Source organism: Microcebus murinus, chromosome 7 (assembly GCF_040939455.1).
Source record: "Microcebus murinus isolate Inina chromosome 7, M.murinus_Inina_mat1.0, whole genome shotgun sequence".
NCBI lineage: Eukaryota > Metazoa > Chordata > Mammalia > Primates > Cheirogaleidae > Microcebus > Microcebus murinus.
In genome coordinates this window covers 79,965,996-79,981,475 of record NC_134110.1, presented here as the reverse complement: position 1 = coordinate 79,981,475, position 15,480 = coordinate 79,965,996, and the positions used below count along the sequence as shown (strand labels likewise).

The window sequence follows — 15,480 nt, the reverse complement described above, 5'->3', positions numbered from 1 at the left end:
CAAGAATGAATAGATACTTTCCAAGTTCAGACTTTCCTCTTCTAGAATTGACTAAATATATCTCAACTTTAAGTAATAACAAGCACTTAGAATTCTATGATGATGGATATGATCTTAGTACAGGAATAGTTTATATATTTGTTTAAAGTAAACATTCCTTAGCTTACCTTGCTGGTGCAGTTCAACAGTTGTAATGTGCCTTGTGAAACCATTGATAAGTGGTGATCGAAATTGTCACTGTTATTCATTTTACGAAATTGCTTCAATTTGCGAGCAGCACGATATAGAAACGTACCTTCCTATTATAGGAAAAAGTCAGAAGGGCTGTGGTTCATATAAAATATTAAGAAATGATAAGCTTTCTTAAGGAGCCTAAAGCCAGAGCTGTTTTGCTAAGTAAATGCCCCACCTCTGCCCCAGCCTTCTATTCCAGTTAATCACGTGACTGACAAATAACAGAACAAAAACTGTTTAGCTCCTAGGTGACAGCATGGTGTGCCTAGAACTTGGTTTAATGATTATCTGACTCTTAAAGTCTTGTCTTTATTATGTATATGTGTTCTTATCTCTTAAGAGTGAATATATTACAAGATTATTCCATTTTAAACCAGATAAGCAAAAATGAAGGCTTTTGGAAGCAATAATGATGAAAGATAGGCATGATTTTTCTTAAATGTTATTGCTTGTACCTTTTGAGCTATGGGTGAATAGCTGGTAATAAGAAAATAGAGGGCCATAGTCACCTAAAACATGTTTGTTTGTTTTTTCAGATATTTAAAGTAAGAAATTATGAATAAAGACTTTATGGTTGTATTTTGAGATGCCATGAAGTTGACTCAGCTATTGTGAGTTTTAAAATAGCACACTAGTTTCTGTAGGAAGAAATGACTCAAACTTTTGGAGGTTCTGTAAATTGTAATATTATATCAACTAGAAATGGTAATCACTTAAAGATAAGCAAATATTGAAAAAAAAATTTCAAAATGCCCGCAACTAAATTATACCAATGACTAATGTTTGCATATGTGCAAGCAATCACTTTAACAAGTATTTTTCTATGTAAGAAATTCAGAAATAAATGATATGTGTATCTTTGACTTTAACAGTTCTAGTATTTTCAAGGTGAAAAATGGAATGGTAAAGCAGAAAAAAATTACCTAATAGGGTTTAGGGTTATTTGTAAAACAAAAGTATAAAGACCATAGTATAACTTAATAGATCGATGGGAATTGTGCGGTTACACCCAGAAGAATATGTTATTAATGTAATTAATATATTTGTCTAACAGAGGCACAAATATATAAGCTTCTATAAAAATCAAGCCTGAGTGACAAACAAACTCCAAATAATTATCATTACCTTATTATCATCACATAAATGTTTTTTAAAAAAGTTAGATTCATTATTCAGGCAATTGCTACCAATTTCTTTCATGCTGTCCTGTAATAAATAATATAAAATAATATGGTTAAAACTGAGGACTTTTCTAATATGTAGTAATTATAAAAATAATAATCTTATAATAGCTGACATTTATATGTAAATTTTAAGAAAAATAACTTTTGCCTAACACAGCTAACTAGGCACGAATAGTTTTATATAGTTGAAGAATAAACAAGTATATACACAAACCCTCACATATTTAGAGTACCTCCCAGACTTCATAATTGAATCCTAAAATTCACTAAGATAATCTGGCTTATTTAGGGAAATAAAAGTACCTATTTTAGAAGTTATACATATGAACAAAATACTGTAAAATTTGAAATCTTTAAGTTGAGATGGTTGTAAGAGGTTATTTGGTCCAATTTCCTGCCCCCATGAAAGAACAAGGAAGGGAATTTACACTAGAATGAATGGAAAAGCTCTTGACAGTGAGAGTTATGGTTGAATGAATTTCATTCTACAGCATTTTTAACAATTCAATGTGTCTGAGATGGTTGAGGTAGAAGTTTGCTGAAAAACAGTAGAATGGATTGTGTATGTATTGTAAATGTAGGCATAGAAAGCAGACTGGTACACACTCATTTTTCATTCTTTTTCTAAGAATGTAGTATAAGAAGGTGGAGATTACCTGAATCAAGAATTTAGTTGACATATTAGGAAGAACTTCGTAAGGATTGAGATTCTTTTTGTTGGACATAAGCTCTGTCCAACAAACTAGCAATCCCATGCTATCAGAGCTTCTAGAAGGACTTCAAGCAATCTTAGCATATATGATGTCACCAAAGAAACTAGATAAAAGGTGAAGCAATGTCAAAATTTGGTCATGGGTGTCTAATCTTCATCTGACTCTCAGAAAAATGTGCACTACTCTTATTACCTCTGAAAAACAAAAATGGTTTCTGGGTTTATCCTGTCTTTAAAATGTATATACTCTCTGTTTTACCTGCAGGAAGCAGTGTCTGAATATATAATAATTCATTTAACCATTCGACACTTACTTGGGACCAATGTTCAAGGTAACAAGCTCTCCATGGAAACAAAAATATGAAAACATGGTCCCAGTTTCCTGTTCCAGTTGATATAAAAGATGGATGCTGTATCCCTTGAACAAATTTATAACACTTCTTATCTTTGAAAAAGTATGCTTTTCAAAACAAGTTTTATTAGTGCCAACTACCCAAGTCATACTGCAAACATCTTGTGTAAAACATAAATTTTCTATAACTATCTTCACGTTGCCATTACACACATTCCTGAAAAAGTAGTGGAGAATTATTTGCCTATTAAGTCATTTTCCTACTGATGTCCATTTAATCTCAAGGACAAGAAATCATACATAAATTTTTCTTTCATAAAACATAGAACATTTAACTTTTGTCATGTCATCTTTTGAAAAAGAAAATAGACAAGTATGCAGCTAATCTATATGATATTTTCCAATTCACCATAAATGTTATATGAAAATATGTCACATAAGTAGTGCCAATTTTATGGAAGATTTTAACAAATTGCATGACACAGGAATATTTAAAAAGCCATATTGGTTAGGCCATTGTTCCAGGTAATTAGTAAAGCTAATTTTTTGGCAGATCTACAGAAAGATAATGTTATACCTATTGCTTTCTTTGCTAAATGTTTGATGCAGAATGTAAAGGTATTACTATACCCTTAAGACATTGACTCCTATAGAGGTGACAATTATTACTAACTAGTTGGCTTTAGTATATTTATAAAACATCTAATATAGGTCAATATTATAGGTCAATATAGGCCAATTACAGATGCTTTCTGAAATTGTTTTCATTCAAGCCCAATCAGAAGAGCTACTCAGAGTAAGAATTACACAATCAGAGAATTAGAAAGAACCTTAGATATCCATCTCTTGATTTAACAAAGAGTAGAATTACTTGACCAAGGTCATAATAATAGTTTCTCATATGCATCTTTACATATGTAAAACTTTCTTCAAATTTATTATGAATATGGAAAATCAAAAGAGAGAATCCAAGATCACATTGATGGAACTGCATTATTTTCTGGTATAAAACATCATTTTGTACAGTTGTTCCTATAATACATAATATCTGTTCAGGATGTAGAATCTGATCTTCTTTCATTTCAGCATAGTTTTCTTCTATCTTTGAATTTTTTTCTATTACATTTTAACTTTCTTATTTACAAACACTAATTACACATAAAATGGATTTTCATTTTTTCTTTTGTATACTTATCTTTTTAAAAAAATTTCATTTTCTGTGATTTTGTGATTTTCTGTGATTTTCTTTGATTTTGTCTACCATGTCTTTCATATATCTGTTTTAATAGGGCACTCATTTCTGGTTTTTATTTTATTCTCCATTTTTCCCCTAAATCTAAAGAGCTCACCTTTATTCTGTTATATCTTCTCTGATACTGTATTGTTTCTGCCTCTTTTTACTTTGGTTTCTTAGAGAAGGTTGAGAAAATTTTTGACATTTTCTACTGTTTTCATGGATAATCTTTTGATCTAAATTCTTCATTTTCCCTTTGCTTATTTATGCATTTATGTATTCATTCATTTGTTAATTTATTTTGGTAGTATCAATGCAGTGTCTCCTTTTTGATTTTCTGGTTATTTTCTGAAGGGATGCTAAAGTAGAGTAGATTATTGTTCACCCAATAAACAACATCTCCATCTACTCCATGGGAGGAGATACTAGTTTTCCAGGGCTGCTGTAACAAATTGCCAAAAATTTGGTGGCTCAAAACAATAAAAATTTATTCTCTCACATTTCTAGAGGCCAGACATCCCAAATCAACATGTCAGCTGGAGGCTCTGAAGAAGAATTCATTGCTTCTTTTGTCTTCCGGTGACTGCCGGCATTAGTGTTCATTAGCTTGTGACCTTATGGCTCCAGTCTCTGTCGCCATCTTCACATTCCCTTCTTTGTGTGTGTGTGTCATGTCTCCCCCTGCCTCTCTCTTATAAGGACACTTGTGATGGCATTTAGGGCCCACCTGGATAATCCATGATAATCTCACCACTTCAGAATCCTTAATTTAATCCTATCTGCAAAGACTTTTTTACTTTCTAAATTGTAAGAGATTAGAATTTGGTATCTGTGGGTGGTCAATATTTAGCCTACTACAGAAAACTATGTTCCTCTGCCCATTTATGTTATTTGACCAAAAGGCTTGCTTTACATAGTAGATATTAGTAAATTGGACAAAAGCATAGACTTCAAACATATCGCACAACTGTGTTTGACCCCTTGTGCTCTTGACTTTTAACATGAGGAGAAAAGCATCTGGTACCAACTTCTGTTTATTATCTATTACTACATAATAAATTGCCATAGAAGGTAGCTTGAAACAATAAACATTTATTATTGTGCAGTTTCTGAGGGTCAGAAATTTGGGGATGCTTAACTAGTAGCTTTTGGCTATACATCTTCCAGGAGGATGTTGGCCATGTTTATAGTCACCTGGGCTTGAATAGGACTGGAGCATCTATTCCCAAGGTGCCTCATTCCATACAGCTATTGGCAGGAGACCTCAGCCTCTCCACAGGCTTTCTTGAGTGTCCTCATAAGACGGCAGCTAATTTTCCTTCAAGCTTGCAATGCAAGCCAGAGCAAGGAAGAAGCCATATGCCTTTTATGACTTAGTCTTGGAAATCATACACTACCATCTCCACCATATTCTATTGGTTTGAAGTGAGCCACTAATTCCAGTCTACATTTGAGGGGAGAGAAATTAAGCTCCACCTCTTGAAAGAAGAAGTGTCAAAGAATTTGTGGGCATATGTTAAACTCCCTCATAGCTACTCCTCCATCTAGTGACCCAGAATGAAATATGTAGAGGTGATCAAACCCAAATGACCTGCATACCTTGAATCTAAGATGAATGTATATTGCTATATGCCTCTGTAGTTGTTTATTCTGTAGTAGAAGATGACTCACAGAGAAGTATTACTTTTTAGAACAATTAATTGTCTAAAAGGTGAGAAGGGGCAAAGGTAATGAACTGGGTCAGCTATTCATTCTTACCCAATTGCTATATCTCTGTCATAGTTCTCTTTTAAATTTTTATTTTTATGTTTTTCTCTTTAAGAAAGTTAATATGGCTCACAGTGAGTCTTCATGATTACCTTGGATAGAGCTAAGGAACTAATGTCTACTTATTGCTCAGAGTTGATTGCTACTCACTTTCTCTCCTCCTTCCATTCATTTTGTAGGGCCAGTTCTAAGGACTGGAAACTTTTGGCATAGAAAAGAAAGATTCAGTCTCAAGTCTCTTGCCAGTTTTTAAAAAATAATTTGGTTCTTACAGAAATATTCTTCATTTTTAATCATCACTATCACAACCCAGCCATGCCCCAAAGCTTGTACCACATGAAGGCTCATTTGGGGAACCTTTAAAAATATGCTGCTAATTTTTAGAGAATTAGTACTCAGTATGAAATTTGAAAATGGTATATATTGTTCTTGGAATCTTATTTGAATTGCTACAAATTTTGCCATTTGTCAAGGATATTAGCAGATTACAATATGAATTGGTACTTAATTACTAGTTTAAATGAAAAGTCATTTACTCTTTGATCATATACTTGTTAGGCATCTACCATGTGTCATTTAGTAGTGGAGCTACAACTATATTAAAAATCATATATGGCTCCTTCCCTCAAGAAGTTTCTGTTTGATGCTAAAGACAAACATTAATCCAATAACCATAATCAAAGACCAACATGATAACTCTTATAAATTAAATATATATATACTACCATGAAAGCCTATATAAGAAGATTTTACTTAGGGACCACAGAGAAGACTTCCCTGTAAGGGGACACTTCAACTGAAATCTGACACATGGGTAAAAGAGAATAGGGAATAATAGCTTAGGGAAAAAGAGAATAAAGGAGGATTAAAGATGTAGAAACCAGTATGCATGACTGCCTTGAAGTGAGAGGGAACTGGGCGGGTATGAGCCTGAAAAGAAGGGAATGGGAGAATGCAGGAATATGGCTGAGAGAGCAAGAAAAATCTCTGGTTCCACATGAAGCCAGGGGCAGTGGAAGAGACCAAGTTATGCATGGCCTTAAAGACATGTTGAGGAGGTTTGTCTTGATCTTAAAAGCAATAATTAATGATTGAATGTATTTCTATTTACAAACAGGGGATTGATAATCTCAGATTTACCTTTTTCAAAGATCATTATTGATAGCGGCATTCTGGGTGGTTTGGAAGTGTTCAAGAAAATATATGAGTGAATCTTTATGAGGCTATTATATAGTTAGTGCTCAACATAATAGTTTATTGGACTTGGTTGTAGGAGAGAATTTAGAGAAGTATGACTAGATTTGAGATGTATTTAGGAAGCAAATTTAAAGTGATTTGGAAATAGAAATTAAGAAAGACTGAGATTTCAAGGATGATTCCTGGGTTTTCTGGTTAGGCAATACAATAGTCAGATGGTCCTCAACTTACAGTAAGGCCACATCCCAATAAATCCATTATAAAGTCAAAAAATTGTTAAGTCAAACCATGGTAAGTTGGGGACTGGCTGTACCATATGCCATTCACTGAGACAGGGAATAGTAGAAGTGGAATGAATAAATTATATGTTTGGTTTTACACAGATTATGTTTAAGCTGACTTTCAAAGATCCAAGAGCAGATGTAACATAGATACATAGTGAATCTGAGGAGATTAAGAAGGAAAACCAAGGGAATTGACCGTTTTGAAGAGGTGGTAGTTCACAGTGTAAATGCCAACTAAAAGCCAATGTCAAGTAAGTTGAGGTTGTTCAGAATTTATCTATATAAAGAAAAAAACTAAAGTATGAAAAAAGCTAATAATAGAATGGTAAAATTAATGATAGAACATAAAAATGAAATATTAAGCAGATATTATGATGTTTGTTCTGAGGTTATATTTATAAAGAATATACCTGTATTAAAATATTAAGAGAAAAATATACTGTGTAGAAGCATATATTCAATTATGTATGTATATGTACATATATGAACACAAATTTGTAAGAGAAGCTCCTACAAATGGAGGTTAATTAACCTCCATTTAATTGACAGGTTAGGGATGATCAATATTCTCTATTCCTTTTATAAAAACATACTAGATTGGGCATGGTGGCTCATGCCTGTAATCTTGGCACTCTGGGAGGCTGAGGCAGAGGATCGCTTGAGGTCAGGAGTTGGGGACCAGCCTGAGCAAGAGCAAGACCCTGTCTCTACTAAAAATAGAAAAATTAGCCAGATGTTGTGAAGCATACATGTAGTCCTAGCTACTTGGGAGGCTGAAGCAGAAGAATCACTTACAACCCAGGAGTTTGAGGTTTCTGTGAGCTATCATGACGTCACTACACTCTATTCTGAGAGACAGAGAAAGACTCCATCTCAAAAAAAACCCCAAACCAAACCAAAACAAAGAAACCAAAACACCATACTAACTGATGCGTACAGAACATCGAACACTTCCAATTAGTAGTCTAGTTTCTGATATGCTTGTGTACTTTTGCTCTCACTATTTCAGTTGCATATGTACTAAGTCAATTTCTTAAACCAAATTATAATTATTACTTAATTATAATAATTAAATACTATATGAACCAATGAAGATTAGTATGAAAATAGAGTTGTTTTGAGGACTTCTAGTTTCCAGTCCAGCACGTAAGGAGCTTAGAAGTTGCCTCTCTATACTAACAAGTAAAAAATTGAACCCAATAAAACATCAACAACTCTTCTTAGTTCTGAGAAGTGAAGTTACAAGGCAAACTGCTTTCCTAAAGTTGAGAGACAGAGGAGTGGAGACAGAGAGGACCCCAAATTGGTGACAGAATCACAACTCAGTGAAGCAAAGACCTATGAGCAAGTCCTTCCACAAGAATCAGTATGCGGGTAGAAAAACTTCAACTATAATTGACAAATTACCAAATGCTCCGTGTGGGACAACTCTGAAAGTTAAAAACTACAGGGGAATCCAGTCATAGGGGGCCACACACTTTTGTGCATTTTACCTACAAGACCTGCTAGGTCCTAACTGTGAATATCAGAGAAAAAAAAAAATCCCCTTATGCTTCTGGCAGAACAGGAAACATTATGAAATAAGCCAGAGTATTCTTTATAAACTTTTAAAAAATTTTAATTATTATGGGTACATTATAGTTGTATGTATTTATAAGGTGCATGTGATGTTTTGATGCAGGCATATGTTCTATTTAACAAGGCCTACTCTCACGAGAAGTTATTTTACCAGAGCCTAGGTTTCTTCTGAGGTTTCCTCAGAACCTGACCTGCCTTGGGGGAGGTCCCTTCAGGTCCCTCTAGCTTTCCATGTGTTGGAAGGCCATCCTATTCCACCTAAGGGAGGGAAAAAACTGAGAAGCACTGGTAAAGTTCGCAGTCCTCATCAAAAGATGAACATATACAGGACTTCAGAACATTTCTCTTCCCTCTACACTTTACCATGACATCACTAAAGGCCTGTTTATCACAGTTCCTTTTACCCAGAACATCATAATAATGTTTTTAGTATGTCTTTTTAGGCAGACTAAAAAACCACACAGTTTGAAGAGACAGAGCAAGCATCATAACATAGATATGACAAGGATGTTGGAATGATCAGACCAAGTATTTTTAAAAATATATGATTAATATGTTAAGGGCTTTAATGACTAAAAAGTAGACAACAGGCAAGAACAGATGGATAGAGAGATGATAATTCTAAGAAAGAATCAGAACTGCTAGAGATCAAAAACACTGTCATGTAAGTGAAGTAAGCCTTTGATGGACTACTTAGTAGACTTTACATAGATGAGAAAAGATTCTTTGAGATTGAAGATAGGACAATAGAAACTTCCAAAACTGCATAGCAAGGAGGAAAAAGACTGGGAAAAAAAATCTCAATATGTGAGAACTATAGGACAACTATAAGACATTGAAAATATATATAATGGGAATATAAGAAAGGGAAGAAAGAGAGAAAGATAAACCAAAAGATAAAGAAAAAATCTGGGAAGAAACCAGAGAGGTGGGAAACAACTTACCTACAGAGGAATGAAGATAGGAATTTCCCTATTTAATAAATGATTGCTGGGAAAATTGGATAGCCACATGTAAAAGACTGAAACAGAATACACACCTCTCACCACTTACAAAAATCAACTCTCGATTGATAACAGACTTAAACCTAAGCCATGAAACTATAAGAATTCTAGACGAAAATATTGAAAAAACTCTTATAGACATCGGCTAAGGCAAAGAATTTATGAAGAAGACCCAAAAGCAATCACAGCAATAATAAAAATAAATAAATGGGACCTGAACAAATTAAAAAGCTTCTGCACACGTAAGGAAACTAAGTGAATAGACAATCTAAAAAATGGGAAAGAGTGAATAGACAATCTAAAGAATGGGAAAAAGTGAATAGACAATCTAAAGAATGGGAAAGAGTGAATAGACAATCTAAAGAATGGGAGAAAATATTTGCATGCTATACATCCAATAAAGGACTGATAACTAGAATCTATGAAGAACTCAAGCAAATCAGGGAGAAAAAAAAATCAAACAACTCCATTAAAAATTGGGCAAAAGACATGAACAGAAACTTTTCAAAAGAAGATAGACTAATGGCCAACAAACATGAAAAACGTTCAACATCTCTAATCATCAGGGAAATGCAAATCAAAACCACAATGAGATATCACTTTTCTCCAGTGAGAGTGGAGTCAAAAATTCCCTCCAAAAACCCACAAATGCTGGCATGGATGTGGAGACAGGAACACTCATATACGGTTGGTGGGACTACAAACTAGAACAAGTTCTATGGAAAGTAATTTGGAGATTCCTTAAAGAATTAAAAGTAGACCTACAATTTGATCCAGTAATCCTACTACTGTGTATTTACCCAATGGAAAAAAAGACATTTTATAAAAAAGACACTTGCATGTGAATATTTATAGCAGCACAATTCACAATTGCAACAGTGTGGAAACAACCCAAGTGCCCACCAATATATGAGTGGATTAATAAAATGTGGTATATATGTACCATGGAGTACTACTCAGCCATAAAAACTACCTCTTGTAGTTGAAGAGGTAGTTGGTGAACTACCTCTTGTATTATCCTGGATGGAACTGGAGACCATTCTAAGTGAAGTATCACAAGAATGGAAGAACATACCACCATATGTACTCACCATTAATATGGAACTAATTGATCAACACTTATGTGTGCATATGGAAATATTAATAACATTCATTAGTAATGGAGCAGGTGGAGGGGAGGAGGGAATGGGTAAATTCACACCTCCTGGGTACAATGCACATTATCTGGGTGATGGGCACACTTATAACTTTTACTCAAATAGTACAAAAGCAATTTATGTAACCAAAACTTTTGTACCCCCATAATATTCTGAAATAAAGAAAAATTACATCTGATTTCCCCTCAGAAATTATGCAAGTCAGAAGAGAGTAGAGTGAAATATTTAAAGTGTTAAGATTAAAAATTGCCACCTAGAATTCCATGCCCTTTGAAATTATCCTTCAAAAGTGAAGGAGAAATAAAGTTTTTCTCAGACAAACAAAATTTGAGAGAATTTGTTACCAGTAAACCTACCTGGCAAGAAATGTTAAAAGGAGTTCTTCGGGGAGAAGGAAAATTATTTAAGTCAGAAACATGTATCTATATAAAGAAAGGAAGAGTATCAGAGAATGAGTAAGTGAAGGTAAAATAGTTTCATTCTCTTTTTCCTTTTTTCCTTTTATTTTTAGTTGACACATAACAATTGTACATATTTATAGGAGTTAGAGTGAGATTTTAAAATATGATGTACAATGTGTAATAACCAAATCAGGATTATTAGTATAGGCATCCCCTCATTTATCACTTCTTTCTGTGGTGACATTGAAAATCCTCTCTTCCAGCTTTTTGGGAATATTCAATAAATTATACTTAACCATATTGACTCTACAGAGCTGCAGAACACCAGAATTCCCTTTTTCCAAATCAGCTATAATTTTGTATGAGTTAACCAATCTCTCCCCAACCTTCTCTCCACCAATCCGTACCCAGCCTCTAACACCCACATTTCTGCACTCTACTTCCATGAGCTCAATTATTTTTTTGGCTCCCACATGAGTGATAAAATGCAGTATGTACCTTTCTGTGCCTGACTTATTTTGCTTAATATAATTTCCTCCAGGTTCATCCATGTTGCTGTGAATGATGAAAGATTTCATTTTTCATCAGTATTTCATTCTGTTTTATGGCTGAATAATATTCTACTGGATATATACCATATTTTCTTGATCCATTCATTTGTTGAAAAACATTTAGGTAGATTCCGTATCTAGTTATTATAAACAGTACTACAGGAAACATTGGGGCACAGGTATCCCTTTGATATACTGATTTCATTTCCTTTTCATAAATAATAGTGGGATTGCTAGATAGCACAGTAGTTCTATTTTTAGTTTTTTTTTTTTTTCAAAACCTCTATACTGTTTTTCATAATGGCTGTACTAATTTACATTCCCAACAACAGTGTATAAGAGTTCCCTTTTGTCCACATCCCTACCAACATTTGTTATTTTTTTTTTGTCTTTCTGATAATCCATCCTAACTGGAGTGAGGTGAAATCTCACTCTAGTTTTGATTTGCATTTCCCTGATGATTAGGGATATTGTGTACTTTTTCGTATATGGTGGCCATTTATATATCTTCCTTTAAGAAATATCTATTCAAATCTTTGAACCTTTTTTTAAATCAGTTTATTATTATATTTTTGGTGGTGAACTATTTGAGTTCTTCATATATTCTCGATATTAATCCTTTGTTGAATAAATAGTTTTGTAAATATTTTCTACCATTCTACAGGTTGTCTCTTCATTCTTGTTGATTGTTTCCTTTGCTGTGAGAAACTTTTTAGTTTAATATAGTCTCATTTGTCTATTTTTGGTTTTTTTGTCTGTACTGTTGAAGTCTTAGTCATAAAAATCTTTGCCTGGACCAATGTCCTGAAGCATTTTCCTTATGTTTTCTTCTGGTGGTTTTATAGTTCCAGGTCTTACAGTTAAGTCTTTAATCCATTTTGAGTTTCTGTATATGATGAGAGATAGGGATGTAGTTTTATTCTTTTACATATGAATATCCAGTTTTCCCAGAATAATTTATTGAAGAACGTGTCATTTCTCCAATGTATGTTTTTGATGTCTTTTGAAAATATCAGTTGGCTGTAAATAAGGAGATTTATTTCTGGTTTCTCTATTCTGTCCTATTGCTCTGTGTGTCTGTCTGTATACCAATATCACGCTGTTTGGGATAATACAGTTTTTTAATATATTTTGAGTCAGATAGTGTGATGCTTGCAGCTTTTTATTTCTTTCTCAGTATATTTTGGCTATTTAGGCTCTTTTGTGGTTCCATACGAATTTTAGGATTTTTAAAAAAAATTTAAAAAATTTTAAAAAGAATGTCATTGATATTGTGATAGGGATTCCATTGAATCTGTAGATTACTTTGTGTAGTATGGTCATTTTAACAATTTAGTTCTTCCAATCCATGAACATGGGATGTCCTTTCATTTATTTGTGTTATCTTCAATTTCTTTCATCAGTTTTTTGTAGTTTTCATTGTAGAGGTTTTTTTTTTTTTTTTTTTTTTTTTTTACCTCTACAATGGTTAAATTTATTGCTAGGCTTTTTGATTTTGTTTCTTGGTTTGGATGTCTATACTTCTTGTAAGACTGGAGAATTGTTAAGTATTATTTAATTAAATAAGTTCTCTATGTCTTTTCCCATCTGTGTCTCTGGACTTATAAAATTCAAATATTTGTCTGTGGTATGGTATCTTATATATCAAGTAGGTTTTCTTCATTCTTTTTTAAAATTCTTTTTTCTATAGTTTTGTCTGAGTTATTTAAAAAGACCTATTTTCAAGTTGAGAAATTCTTTCTTCTGCTTGATCTGATCTATTGATGAAGCCCCTGGATGGCACAAGTGGCTGCTGGTATTGGCTGGCAGGGAAGGCTGAGCCTTAGGCTCCAGTATGGCCCATATGGGTTCTGGTTGCAGTGACAGTTGACTGATTGTCAGGTCCATAGGTGGTGTATGTGCTGCTGGTGGCAGTGGGCAGAGTGTACTGGTTCTCAGGCCCCTAGATGTCATGCACAAACACCAGCCCTGGCACCAGGCCTACCTACCCTTAGAACCCCAGATTGCATGCATACCTGACATGAAGGGCAGCCCTGTCCCCCAGCTCCCTAATGATATGCAGGGACATGAGGGTGGTGGAGCATGCAGACCTGTCCTCTGGCTCCCGAATGATACATGGTTGTGGGTAGGGGTGGCTTGTCCTCAGGCCCGAGCTTATGTTTCTTCTTCTTAATTGATCTAGCAGTTAAAGCAACAATGTATTTGATTATGTAGTCATATATATATATATATATATATATATATATATATATATATATATTTATGTGTAAGTAAAATTAATGACAGTAATTATAGAAAAGATGGGAGGGAGTAATTAGTAGGCTTTTAAAATTATAATGTACTTGCACTACAGGAGAAGTGGTATAGTGTTATTTGCCAGTATATGTTGGTTAGTTGTCTGTGTATACTATATTACAAATTCTAGGGCAATGAATAAAAAAGTAAAAAAAAGTATGATTAATATTTTGAGAAATAATAGATATTAAATTAATATAAAATGCTTAATGAAAACTACAAAAGAAGAAAAAGTTTGGGAGACAAAACATTTAAGGAAAAAATTATATTGATTATCTACAATAGCTTCTAAAAGACAGAAGCAGAAGAGACACTTCCTAATGTATTCTATAATGCAAGCATTATTCTAATACCAAAATCAGACAAAGATATTACTAGAAAAGAAACCTACAGATCAGAATCTCTTATGAACATAGATGCAAAAATCCTCAATAAAATCTTAGCAACTCAAAGCTTAACAATGTGTAAAGGTATACACCACAGCCATGTGGGATTTTCACATGGTATGCAAGGCTGGTTCAATATTTGAATATCAATTTATGCCATCCATCCATCACCTCAATAGGATAATGAAGAAAAATTACATTATCATATCAATAGATGATAAAAAGCATTTGACAAAATCCAGCACCCATTCTTTTGGTCTCCACAACTTGCCATCATGATTTGCCTCTCAAGAAGATGACCCTCATGCAATCACCACTTTCCTGGGTAAAGCTGTTTCTCTAATGAGAACCACTAATATTACCACTCCAGTTGTGGATAGCGGGCAGATCTTATTATGTCAAAAGGGTTTCTTTGGCTATTGCCTGGTTGTTAGAGCTCCCAAACTCTCATTGTAATGGACATTGTGGTTTTCATTCCATATCTATCTATCCCCCTCCTTCGTTCTTTGGCATTCATGTGTTTTTTAATGGAAGTTAATCCCACTCCCAACTCTAGGTTGGGATTCAATTGGTTTAAGACTTAGATACTAAATCAATAAGGATTATCTCATCTCCCTAACCAGGAGAATTTGCTCAACTAAACAAGGTCTGATGCAATTAGTACATAAGTATTATTTCATAGGTAATCTAAGCAGAGTATAGCTAGGACCGTAGTTAATTATAGACAAGGAAATAGATAATCCTTCTGGATATGACAGAAGGAAGAGGTCCTGGTGGCTAATGGTAAGCCACAGCATGAAGCTGAATGATACATGGAAAAAGGCAGAGCCCAAAGAATTGCAAAGAAATAAAGCTGAATTCCTAAGACACGATTGAAAGGATTCAGCTGCTTGACTTTCAGTTACGCAGACCAATAAATACTTTTTAATGTTTAAGCACATTTATGTTCTGTTTTCTACTACTTACATGTGAAACCATACTGACATTTATGAGAACTTAGACATACTGATGAAGCACACCTCTTCAGCTTGGAGGATCCATAACTGATGCCCTGAGTCTGGCTGCTCTAAAATCTATCTGCCTTTCTAATGCAGCCACTGTCACAAATGAATACCTATGGCTTGTTCTTGCCACCCCTTCACAA

The 15,480-nt window shown here is 34.0% G+C and overlaps 1 protein-coding gene across 1 annotated transcript in view; it reads right to left on the bottom strand.

Moving 5' to 3' along the window:
* IL7 (interleukin 7) overlaps positions 1-15,480 on the bottom strand; it is a 46,132-nt gene that overhangs the window by 5,592 nt on the left and 25,060 nt on the right. The window contains exons 3-4 of the mRNA XM_012740020.2: positions 1,360-1,440; positions 168-299 (exon numbers count right to left, since the gene is read on the bottom strand). Of these exons, the coding sequence (XP_012595474.1) occupies positions 168-299; positions 1,360-1,440 (213 nt within the window). The remainder of the gene's footprint in view (positions 1-167; positions 300-1,359; positions 1,441-15,480) is intronic.